At 39.9% G+C, this 13,637-nt stretch overlaps 1 protein-coding gene across 1 annotated transcript in view; it reads left to right on the forward strand.

Annotated features, from left to right (window-relative positions):
• Window positions 1-13,637, forward strand: part of usp22 (ubiquitin specific peptidase 22) — a 30,498-nt gene that overhangs the window by 2,223 nt on the left and 14,638 nt on the right. The window contains exons 2-3 of the mRNA XM_023274866.3: window positions 8,094-8,226; window positions 13,074-13,187. Coding sequence (XP_023130634.1) covers window positions 8,094-8,226; window positions 13,074-13,187 — 247 coding nt within the window. The remainder of the gene's footprint in view (window positions 1-8,093; window positions 8,227-13,073; window positions 13,188-13,637) is intronic.

Here is a 13,637-nt window from a genome sequence, read left to right on the forward strand (position 1 = left end):
TGTCTGTATATGTAGCCCTGTGACAGACTGGTGACCTGTCCGGGGTGTCCCCTGCCTTCGCCCCAAGTCAGCTGGGATAGGCTTCAGCCCCCTCGCGACCCTAAAGAGGATTGAACGGTGCATAGATAATGGATAATGGATGGACAAAACAAGACATTTGTTTTCGTTTTGGGCCTTCAGAAACACTGATTTTTTTCATGATTTTACAGGTTTAACTTATCAATTATTCTTTAAAGTAATATACAATAAAAGTAATAGCATATCAGCACTGAAGGATGAATGTTAAAAGCTTCCTTTTCATTAAAAATATATAAAGCACAGAAAAAGACATTTCAATAAAATTCCATGTTGGAGTTTGTCATTCTAAATTTTGAAACCAAGATTATTACTAAATGTGTGTTGCCTCAAAATGTTATGTCAACATTCGTCTCCGTGGTTACTTATAATTGGTATTGGCCAAGAGAAAAACGTTGGTTGACAACATGTTTGAACGTTTTGGAAGATTGTGATTACAGATCTTTTCAGCAGCTACTTAAGAGGGTGGTTAATGTTTTCCATCAGATAAGTCATACATTCATCTTTCAGTCTAATCTCAGCTCTGCCACATGCTTCAATTTGTCTTTGTATAATCTTTGAACCCATTAGCTTATCGTGCATCATTATCCTCTGGGACATTGGGCAGTGCCATAGGTGTAACCAGATATTCTAGCCGAGCTGCTTCCACTCTTAATTCACTCTGCCTGGGTGTAGCAGTGATACAGAGGAGAGAGACAAATGCTGTGAATCCACCACCCTCCAAAGGAAATATAACTGCACCCATTTTGACAGTTATTCCCCCATCATTTTTGAGCAGCAACACTTGAAAGTGTTACTGGTCCGAAAATACATATCAGACAACTCTTCCATCATTCCCTCTCCACTCCAGGCCAACCGTTTGCCTCTAGTGTCGGTCTCAGATGGTCACGATCAACACTCGGTCTGCATCAGACAGCCTGCTGACCTTTTGATGCAGATTGAATTTTAAGCATTCGTTCACCTTGAAAATTCAAAGGCTCCACTCTTTGGCAGGCTTCACTGACAATCACAGCTGTGTCTTATCACATCTGAATGACAGGTGCATTGGATTTTATCAGTGCACCTCAAAGGAAAGTGCATTTTCCCCCGATGCTGCATTAGGGAACGTCGAACAGAAGATAACGCAGTCTCATTTTTTTATTATAGGACAGAATGATTAATAATTAACCATCATTGTGTTTTAGTTGCAAACAGTCATATTTTACAGCCAGTACGTGCTGCACGTTTATGTGCAAGCAGCAGGCAGACATGAAATAAGACCAAAGACCTGCAAAATAGTGAGTCAGTCTTATTCAACATCACAGCTTAGCAGATTCAGCACTACTTTTATTCTAAGTCCTGTTAAGGCTGTCTTCTGTCAGGTTGTGCCACTGCTGCTGCTGCCTCCTTTCAGTACAGCAACACTAAATGGAATTGATAGGAAAAGAGGTCCATTGAGTTGTAAGCTCAGAGCTGGTGGCTAAAAGACAGAAGGTCAGTGAAATATCTCCCATTAGAACAGTGGCAGCTGCTGTGCTAAATGTAAGTATAATTTTAGTTGCAGCTCTGCAGTCTGTCACCTATTTTTCTATAGTTTTGTTGAATTGTTATGGAAAAGAATGCTTTACATTTTTTGATGATAAAATAAATGTTGATCTGATGTCTCCTTGGCAAGCATTGTTTTATTCTGTTATCTGTCCTGTTGCTTTTGGAGGTCAACAAGCCACACATGCCAGTTTTGTTGTTTTTGTGCAGTCTTTCTTAAATGACACAATTCTTTCTTTCCTTACGTTTCCCTTCCACGCTTGATACTTGGTACATATTTGGAACTTTGTTTTGGAGGAAATAGCCCTTTAATTCGCCCATCCTCTAGATACTGTGGATGCAGGTCTTTGTCCTAAATGAGACGGGTGTTGCTGCATGCGGCTCAGAGTGTATTGATGTCCTCACTCACACTTTTCTAACTGGGAACTTTCCGGTCCATTACCCTCTCCTGCTCTTCTCACATAACATCCCGCCTGCGGATGGCTTCGTCACTGTCATCACAGCACTTGGAGAAATATGACATGGTCAGCGCTTGGGCTGTTCTTTGGGTGTTAAGAAGACCAAAAGGCCTCTTAGTTCACTGCCAGTGTTGTAAAGCAAAACTACTGTATGCACTTACCTACTGCATACTATATGTACTCTGACTTGTCCTAGTGTGACAGTTGAGGATGTGGGGATGCACAGCAGACAAGCAGACACAAATTCCTGCATGAATACAGTGTCCTCAGGGACTAGAAAATACACGTGCACACTGTAACACTGACAGCTAGAAGAATGAGTGAGGAAAGATTGTTGCATATTGATGCGTATTTTCATAATTCATGTGCTGTCTAAGCACTTATGCATGGAGAGGCGTGTGTGTGACTGGAATAAGAATTGGTAAGTTGTTTTTTTTTTCTTCTTTTTTTTTCCCATTTTGCGTCTGTGTCCCTTGCATGAGAAGCTTGTTTTAAAATGGAGAGCAACAATATTTTTTTCTTCTCGGTACATATTTAAGGATCTAATCGTGAACATCAAAAGTGTCACATCTAGAGTGTTTCAAAGGGGGTTTTTGCCAGACGCTGTTTGATGGGGTGGGTCTCCAAAGCAATTAACGTGAATCTGGCGAATCCAGCCGTGTGTGACATTTTTTGTAAACCGTTAACCTGTTTCCTCACTGAGAATAAGATGGAAAGATCAATACAACATATCTGTGGGTTAAATGGCAAGCTACTGCCAGGGCCGCATTAACTTACCTTAGCACAAAGGAAGGGAAATGCAGGGAAACTGCTTGCCTGGGGTGTTGTTTTTGTTCTTTTTTGTGTGCAGATTAGACAAAAGACACTTAACATATCACCATGTTACCAAGTCTAAACTACGGTACATTAACAGACAGGCATGCAAATTAGATGAGCAATGTGACTTTGGTAGTTGCTGTCATGATTAGGCTACATTCTATATATAGCCATGGAAACACACCCATGCACATGATATTACTACTGTAGGAATCTTTCTTGAGACCGTTTTTTAGTAAAAATTATTGATGAGACAAAAACATTTTGACTTTAATAAATGGATCAGACTTTTACAATAAAAGAATATCCTGACAGCTGTGATGGAACTCATGCTACCTTCAGATGAAACCCTGGGTTCAAACAGAACATACCATGTTACAAGTCATGTACATCAAAAATACTTATAGATATAAATAAATACTGTAAGTTTTGGGACCGCCACTGCTCATCAGTGGCAACATAGACCTTACTGTGAGGGTCTATAGGCCACCAAGGTTAATCATGTAGCCAACTAATGAAGAGGTAACAGAATGTAGGAAATGCGAAGTCATAACAAAGAGATGAGATCATTAGAAATATCAATCTTTTCCTTTGACGTTAGAAAATTCCTTACAAGAAAAGCACACAGAGAGCGCAGTACTCCGCTAAGGCTGCTCAGTCGTATCATTTACGATGGCTGAAATCTTTAAAAAAAAAAATTGTGGCAGAAATCGCGGCACTATAGAATGTGGCCATTTAATATGGATGTATCCACAAACAAAATGACCATTCACTGAGCACAGGCGTGTGTTATGTGCATACATTATGTACATACATTATGTACGTGCGTTATGTATGGTTACCGAATCGCGTGACCTAAATATGTAGCAGGTGCCGGGAATTGATGGACTCGGAAACACCCCCATAATTTAATCAATTGTTCTTTGTGTCATTTCCGACAGACAAGTCCCAATAAGTCCTCAATGGTCAATTTGTAGTAGGATCGCAATTGTGATCGTCAGCAGGCAGCTGATGTAGCACTTAGTCATAGTTACAGTGACGCCATGCCGCTATCTCGCAATGATACAGAAATCTTTAACAAATGCATGGATCCAGACTATAAGCCCATTCAGTGCCAAAATGTCATCAGTTGGTCCTTGTGTCATTTCTGACCTTCTTTGAAAATTTCATCCAAATCCGTGACTTCACTTTTGAGTAATGTTGCTAACAAACAGACAAATGTTCGCCGATCGTCACATAACTCCACTGTTCCTTGGCAGAGTAACAAAGAATCTGTGTGACTAATAATAACTTATGCTTGCTTGAGACTTATCATGACCTGGATGACTGAGAACATCCACAGATTTATGTGTGACTAATAACTTTCGGAACAGTCCCATTAATTGAGTTGCGAAGACCACAAGAGGGTATTTATATGAACTACTGGTGAGCATGATCAACACAACCCAATTTGATGCCTCTATTAATCTTAGGGCTGTCACTATGTTACACATGATTTAATAGCATATATAAAGTGGGACTCTGTGTGACAGCTCTTCTGTCTGAAGCAAAGACAACCACATAATGCCATTCGCTCCTGACCAGTTCTGTCCTCCACATTGATAAGATTGAAGTTAGTTTAGGTTGTGTCTTTTGTTTATTAGTAGCTGTTTGAACTTTGATGTACTGTCCAATCTTGCCTGTATGGAATATCTATGTGGAGCTAAGCTAACCCTCTGTTGCATTTAGAAAACAAAAGCAAGAAATTTGCGTAGTTTAACTGATGGAGCGAAAAATGTCAGACTAAATGTATTAGACAGTCTTCACATCCCTTTGAAACTTGGCAAATTTTATCATTCTGTCAATACATGAGTTAACTTATCGTTAGGTTTTAGGCTTGTTGGTTGTACATAACAAGCAATATGAAGACACCAACTTGGGTCCTCAGGATCTCTGATGGACATTTTTTTCCCTATTTCCTGACATTTTATAAATCAAAGATTGTATAAATACTGCATTACATAATGCTGGTGTGCTGTAGTTCCACTTTAAATGCATTGTAAATGATTATTCTTAAACAATATATTGCACTGAAAGCACAATTTTGCTGCCATTCATTTGGATGCCAGTCATTCTGTAAAGGTTCACCTCCTACATATTCCATTTTTTATTATTATTATTAAATATTCAAGTCTGCAATTCCTTTTTGAAGGTGAAGCAAAAACATTCTGTGAATACACCCACAAAAAAAGAATAAAATTGACATGGAGATCAACCATCTGCATGATTCCAGCCATGAATTTCTTTTCAAGATTGTTTGTTGGAGCATTTTCAGCCTTTATTATTATCTACCAGGATAATAAAGAGAGAGTGGAGGAATGAAATGCAGCAGTGGTCCAGCCAGGTGGGATTCAGACCGGGGACTCACTGTTCAGGGAATTTGCACCCCTCGCCCTCGAACCGCTTGGCTATGGGTTCGCCCTCAGCTTTAATTATACTTTTGATTTTCTCCCTTTGTCTCTGTCTGTTTTCATTGCCCTTATACCGTCCTCTGTCCTCTTTCTTCTCCCTCCTGTCATTTGTCGTATTTTCCCTGCTCTCCTCTTCCAAGCATTGCTCATTTCTTCTCACCTCCTCATATTCATGCTGGCTCATTGGCATGCCAGCTTGTCATCTGCATGCTTTTGAACTGTTGCTATCTGCCCTCCATCCACAGTCACGCCACCCTCTTTTTTTCTCTCTAACATGACTATCAAACAGAATGTATCGGAAGCTCAGTTAATAATTAATAGTTACATACTCCATGTTAAGTTTACACAGTAATTACATGGGTTTCCCGCATGCTGCACTGTAGTTCAGGGTAACACTGAAAAAGCAGAGGTGTGCGTACTCCGAGGTTTTCGAGCCTGTGTTCATCCACTTAGTGATGAGGTTTCACACAGCCACACACACACACACAAACACAAAGAAAGAAATGTCCATGCTAGATTGCTTTCCTGTCGCCTATTGTGATTCTGAGCAGAGCACCAGAGGCTGAAGGAAAGCTATGTGGGATGCTGATAGAAAAATCATTACTCAAACAGCAATGAAAGTCAGGAACGCAGCAGCAAATGGTGACATGTCGCATAATGGTTGAGAAATAGCTTCTGACATTGTGAAATGTCAAATAATGAGTGCGTCTACTGTAACTGCTTGGACATGTCAGACCTGCTGTCAAAGCCAAGTGCTGTACAGTGGATGTCCTTGTTGCAGAGGTGATAGATGGCCATTACTACATGGTGCTTTTGAATGTTGCAGTTTATTTGTTGTTTCATTTTGCCTCTCACCACTGATGACAGTGAGAGAACAAACAAAATAATTTGAATCTTGAAAGCTGCTTCAATTGGTTTTTGGATCTCTTTGTTGCAGCAAAATATGGTGAAAACAACATGATTTTTTTATACAGTGGTAACAGAATAGCTCATTTACCCGTCCACCAGGCAGACAGGTATTATCATTAGCAGTCATTTGGAAATGAATGGAATATTTGATCACTTCCAGGTCTGGATAAGTATGTAAAAAGGAAAGAAAGTGTGCAAAAATGTTTGTGTTTCTAGATTAAGTTACCTATTGAAAAATACATTGATCATTCAAATGGTGTTTTTCATTGTGTTTGTAGCAGGCAGTTAATAAGTTTACCTCTGTGTGAGAGCGTGCAAACCAGAGTGAGCTTGATTCAAACTAAGGTAAGAAATTTAGCGTGGGACTTCTACACAGATCTGCTTTTGCACTTGTACGTCACAGCCTACAGAACTGAATGCCTGAAAAGCCTGTCCTGAATCTGGACATCCAAATTAGTTTGAAAGCAAATATGTAAATATTTTTAAATTTGCATGCATGCATAGCATAACAAGTAACCAAATATTGAGCTTGTCTGAATACTGATGAGTTGTTCAGTGATGTAATTATAAGAAAAGCAAATGGATTATGCTTTCTGCATAAGAAAGCCATCCTTTAATGAGTGCATTCATGATCATTTCCATGGACACAGTGAACAAACAAAGTTACACAGAGTTGTGAAAATTGAATTAGTTTATTTTTCAGCTCCTTTTGGTTCTTATTTATAAAACAGACAAAAATATGCAGGGCACAAGACTATTATTTATTCAGTATGCTAAGGGCATATCATAAGTACAGGAAGCACGGCTCCTTTCCATTAATCAGATGACCTGTTTGTTTGATGAGATGATATCAATTTCATGAAATGTCGTGTATTACTCTGTTTTTCTTGTCTTGACTAAAAGAACAAATCAAGCTGCATTCATTTGACTTTTCAGGCCATTTTGATTCAGAAAAAGAAGCTAAAAGCAAGACTTTGACATATTCCGATTTCCCTAAGTTATGGTGAGCATGTGAGCAAACATTTCCCTATCTATGGACCCAGATTATCTTTCACTTTGGAGTTATTTCAGTTTTTCTGATGAATGTAGGTTCAACAATAATTCTTTTTTTAGCTCCCTTCTTTGTCTCCACTAAATCCTGTGGAAAGTATTTGGCTCTTTAGATGCTAAATGCTTTACTATGTTCACCAGCTGGTTGCTAATTTTGTCTTTGTCATTAGGTTTCTTAGAGCTTTTTAGATGGAAACAGCTGCCTGCTGTGGCTGAAAACAAACTTGATGAAAGCAGTGAGACTGGACCAGCAAATTAAAGATGTGGGCCAAAAAGCCAGAACATTGAGCTAAAAGATGCTGAAACACTCCTCAGGGCTGAAGGGATCTGCAGTGTCAGGTGATAATTGCCTGTCTAAACTCTTGACCAAACCATTCAGTCTGCCACAGGTGGACGCCAGCCGACACATCTCAAGGGTTATTAAAGAAATCGGAATGCACTTGACCACAATTTGGAGCCACAGCAAAGGATCTGAATATGTTTTTAAATCGGAGGTTTTGATTTCATTGCATCTACAAAAATTTCTATGAAACATATTTTTGCTTTGTCATTATGCATTATTGAGAGTGGACTGGTGGGAAAGACAAAACGAGCATGAATAATTCCCTGTATTTTCCATTTGTATGTCATTTTGAACATGATTTTTTTTAGCCCCATGTCTTGCTGGAGTGAGGCTGCGCAGCTCAGCTTTGCAACATATCTGTTGGTGCAGAGCACAAGATTTAAAAATTCTCACAATCCTCTCCTCTGTCTCTCTGTTTTTGCCTCCCTCTCCCTGTTGTTTCCTCAATCCACTCCCCCTCTCTTTCAGGCCAAGTCATGTATCTGCCACATGTGCGGCGCCCACCTCAACAGACTCCACTCCTGCCTCTACTGCGTCTACTTCGCCTGCTTTGCCAAAAAACATATCCATGAACATGCCAAGAGCAAAAGGCATAACCTAGGTATGACACGCATGCACTCACTGTCCTAACAAATCAAATCAAGTTTATTTATTTATATAGCACATTTTAAAACAACCAGAGCTGACCAAAGTGCTGTACAAGTCATACAACAGGCAAGAGCAACAATATGAAAAAAAAAGCAAAATGGAAAACAAAATTTGTAAAACCAGATGGTAAAATACTAAAATTTAAGAGCAAACGAAAGCCACTGAATGCTTGCACATTTTAAGTTTTTTGTCTATGTCAGTACGCACAATCATTCAATGGAAAATGGAAAGTTGTTCCAAAGCTGCTACCACAAAGGCACCATTTTGTTTACCCACCAGCCCTGATCAGGGAGCAGGGAGGTAGATGAGGTGCCGAGAAGTTCTGAAATGTACCTAGGTGCTTATACTTGTATGGCTTTATGGATAAATAATATACCCTTAAAATCCATTTGGTATGACCAGCTAACCAGTGCACAAATGCTAGTATTGTATTTATTACAAAGTAAATGTCTTTAAGTGACTTGTTATGCTCTTTGTGGTGTTGGGAAAGAAAAAAAACAGTCACATCTGTTAGATTATTGTTTAGTTAAAGACAGTATTTTGCCATCCAGTACTCACCTCTTTGAAGCAGTTAAGGATGGATGTATTAGAAGTGGAATTGTCCAGATTCAGTGGAAGGTATACTTCTGTATAATCAGCATAACAGTGTAAGTAGACCTTATGCCTGTTAAATATAAGGCAAACCATTTGAGAACAGTGCACTGGATGCAACCTAATCATACACAAAAGCATTCAGTGTCCACAAGTACAGCTGGAGCAGATGTTTTTGGAGCTTCTGTTATATATGTGGTGTACCATCACAATTCTACTATTCTACAATTTCATTTAGCAGACGCTTTTATCCAAAGCGACATAATTTGAGAGTAGATACAATCACACATCCAAAACTGCAATTAACCTTCCTTTGTTTAGATATGTTGGTCTTTTCTTTATATGCAGACAATGGCAGTACTGTATACATACCATGCACTCCGGAACATACCGCCATCAATAATGCTTCTCTAAAAAAATATTGCTTAAAGGGCTAATTATACAGGAAGTGGCTAATGAAGATCTAGCCTAGTGTTACTGTGTGAAACACTCATGCTTCATTAAAACGCATGTGTTCATATGTCTATATTTAAGCCCTGCTTTAAGTTGGTTATATATTGGACTTTTTCACAGGCCTTGCTGTGACATATTTGTGGTTTTGTGAAGCATTTAACCAAGCGAATGAGCTTTGAGCTATTACGCAACTTCATGCAACATAATTGCAACACAATCTACAAGGCTGGGCCTCAAGAGGGATTACAATGTCACCTGTGTATTTGGCCTCATGTAGCCCATTAGAGGGAATATATGCATTAGTGAACTTACTAATGAGTAGGGACTGAGGTCTGTCTTGGTGGCTGATTAAAACTAAGCACATTTGCTATTGTACTTTACTTGTTACACCTCCTTACTTTGCAATCAGCTTCCTTCGAAATCCTTCAAAACATTCACTGGTGTGCGTATTTATAGGGTCGAGAACAACAACGAGATTTGTCTCTGCCTTGTTTTGACAGGATTAATATTCCAGGTCAGAGAAGGTAATGCAAAATATTGCACCTCACTGCTTTCAGTGATAATGCGCATTGGATTTGTTAAAATATTCTTCCTGAAAAGTGACTGAGAGGGCTTCTGTTTTCAGGAACTGATCCAATCACACTGTGTTTCTCACCACAGCTCACACGGAGGCTGCTTTGTTGGCACGCGTTCACAGTAAGGAACGGGAAAGTTGTATTACAATTCACTGAATTAAATATTTGCATCAAACAGACACAATCTGGATGGCTCCAGATTTGAATAAAGACGTGGGTGTTTGCTGAACACCAGGAACAGTTGGCTGTTTCCCCTATCCCTGCTACTCCCACAGGGACACACGGCCTGTAATAATCAAAACATTGCTCACAAATCACTGAATTATTGCAGAGAATATTGGTGAATATTACCTTAACTCAGGCAGTGAAACCAGCTGCTGAAGAACCTAATGTCCTATGTGAAAAGGATGGACAATATTTGTATCCAGATGGCTGAAAAATAAAAGGAAACAACATTAAGCATTTTGTTGTTTTGGTCTGAGCTTCCAGAACAGCTCCAATACTTCTTATCATAGATTCTCCAAGTCTCATCAGCTCTGCTAATGGGATGAGCATCATTTGTTACAAGAAGATTTCAGCAATTTGGGATTTTATTTTTGGTGGGAGAGCACGCTGTTTAATTCAAGTGAAAGTCAAATATAGCATAGCATTGGGCTGCAGCTGACAATCATCTTTGTTTGTCAATTAATCTGTAGATAGTTTTCTTAATTCTAACTCTCCTTGCTTAGAATCACTTATTTTGACAGCAGAACGTCTTAGAACAACACAGCAGTACATAGTACTATCACGGTAAGATCCCAGTGGTAATCAGTAAAGCCTAATATGAAAGATATGGACAGCCAGTCAGTTATGTTGATTAAATACCGTTTTTTTTCCAGACAAGGAATTTGCCTTAATGTAGTGCTCTCAGATACACATAGCATTACTAATTAAGAGCATACTTACATGCATTGAGTTTTGTATAAATCCATGCTATTTTTGTCTTGCGCAGTAAGTCCCTATTTCTGTAGAACTAAAATGATTAGCTTAATAATGAGGTAGCTGATCGACCAAAAATTTATCTGGAACTATTCTGATAATCAATTAATTGATTTAGTTCAGCATCAGTATCTTTTGATTTAGGACTGTTGGTCATATGAAACAAAGATTATAATTTTTCACTATTTTTCAAGATTTTAAACCCATCACAATGTATTGTTTAAATAAGGAAATAGTGGTCTGATTAATTGTTAATTTGAAAATAAAAATCATTCTTGACTGTACTTCTGTATTATTGTGCGATGTAGTTGTCACATTTGTAGGTGCTGTGCTGTGAAATTATGAGACATGACACTGAATACCAGCGGTGGAGGCACTTCTTACGCTCCAGTGTTGGCTGGTGGTTGGGGTCTTGGGAGAGCTTTCATCTGTGCTTTTGCACAAATGAAGAATCCTTTCATCCAGTCTCGGCTCCTCTGTGCTCTGTGTGCATCCTTGCAGCGGGCGTACCACGCATTGATCATGTGAAAGCCTGGGGGCACTGTGCATTCATAAATTTAAACATGCTGTAGGTGGCAGCCATGTGCACTGCTGTGGAGCAAACATGCACAGGCTGAGCAATATGGAACAGGCATGGCGGAGTATTCAGCTTTGAGACTCAGAGACATTGTTTTTGAGGCTACAGTTGCCAGAGATATAATATGCCATCACATATTTGTACAACCTTTTATTGTATAAAATATTAGTGCAGAAAATAACAAGGACAGACTTAGGAGGCAGCGTTCAAAACCGCGTATTATCTTCAGCACAACACATCATCCTGTTAGTCTGAAAGCGACGACGCCAGCTCTACACCCAGTAGCTTTCTTTTTTATTCTCCACATAATAGAATTAGACTGTTTGAGCTCCAAGTGAAGTATATTACACTGCAGCGTTTGGAGGAGAGCGCTGCCGCAGCAAAGGCACTCGGGGTGTCATTGACAAAGGCTGGGTTTGGCAGATGTTGAGAATCTGCGGTTTGGTTTTTATGAAGCCTCCTTTACTCTGCGTTATCACTCGACTCAGGGAGACCCCCTGTGGTGTGTGTGTGTGTGTGCGCGTGTATGTGTGTGAGATTCCCACAGAGTGTAATTGTGAGTTTAATTAGGTTAGCTGCCAAATTAAATGCTGCAAAAATAGAGTAAGGAACAGTCTGATACACAGGGAGAGAAAAGAGTTTTAAAAAAAGGGACAGATCTCAGCAGACTGGCGAGGAGGTAATTAAGTCATCTTTAACAAACCCTGTGGAATTAGACTCCATTAAACCCCCGGCTCCTCCTCCTCCCTCCTGTTTCTCCTCGTCCTTTATTTTTTTGCAATTTCATCTCTTTCATCTGCCCGCTTTATGCATTTTCACTCAACCATTTGCCATATTCTGTTTGCCGCCTTGTACTAAGCTCATCTCTCACTCTCTGTCCTCTTCTCTTTTGCCCTCCCCTTGTTCCCATGGTTACCTGATGACCCTTTCGATATTCAGAATTGTTAAAGGATTTCATGTAATTGCACTTCTACCAACAGCCTCGTCTCTTCTTGCCATCTTTCCTTTTCATATTTCTCTTTATCTTTCATCAGTGCAAGTGAAGCTCTTCCTTTCCTACCTCCTTACCTTCCTCCATCCTTCCCTCCTTTTGCTTTATTCTCTATATACCTGCAGAGGATGACAGGCAAGGCCAATAGAGAGGTTGTTATGGCAACAGCAAACAGGTAACTGCAGCGTACAGAGCAGGTGAGGAGAGACAGGGAACAGGGAGTGGAAGGCGAGTTTTGGACTGTTCCTGAACATTTCAGTGAGTGTGTGACGGGTAGAGATTGCACAGATAGGTGCCTCCCTTCCTCCCTACTTCCTTCCTTCTCCTCCTCACCTCTTGACTTCTCATTGCTCTCTGCACCTCAAGGGTTGTCTCTTCTGTCGTCTCTGGATGATGTAAACAGATCGCTGATATGTCAGCAGATAAGCCCAGCTACCTGGCATCGCAGCTACATGGCAACATGACCTGAATAGAAAACAACAGAGATGAAGCAGTTAGCGGTTCACACAGCGACACACGGCCCTTTATTACCTTCTGACAGTCAGATAAACTGAGTGTCCCTGCATTTCAATAAAATGGCTTCTGTGAATTGTTTCTGCTTCTCATTCTCTCCTTCTCTTTGTCTGTCTCTCCAGCTATTGACCTGCTGTATGGGGGAATTTACTGCTTTATGTGCCAAGACTACATTTATGACAAAGAGATGGAACAGATTGCCAAAGAGGAACAAAGGAAAGCCTGGAAGATGCAAGGTAAGACAACGTTCAATACACAACCCTAAACACAGTGTGGCATATACACACCATGCCAAATGGTGTCCCCATTGATATAAACCCCAGTAGTATGGCTATTAAAGGTTAGAGGATTAGCAAAAAATTGCAAGCTCGGACTTTCCAGTGCTGGGCAAGAATATGTTATCCCCCACATGGAGATTTACATAATGTTGTCACCAAGTATGGTCCCATACATTCACTACATTTAGAGCCATAAAAAGGCAGTGAAGCTGTAATGTTGTAGGTGCACATACTTGGCCAGAAATTTTGATGTAGCATTGGAACTAAATGTTAGTGTCAACTTTTATACTATTTTACACTATACTACTAGCAAAATTGGCCCAGTGTTATCCATCCATCAAATATCTATACACCACTTAATCCTCATTAGGATCACCAGGGGGCTGGAGTCTATCCCAGCTGACTTGG

Source organism: Amphiprion ocellaris, chromosome 18 (assembly GCF_022539595.1).
Source record: "Amphiprion ocellaris isolate individual 3 ecotype Okinawa chromosome 18, ASM2253959v1, whole genome shotgun sequence".
Classification (NCBI taxonomy): Eukaryota; Metazoa; Chordata; class Actinopteri; family Pomacentridae; genus Amphiprion; species Amphiprion ocellaris.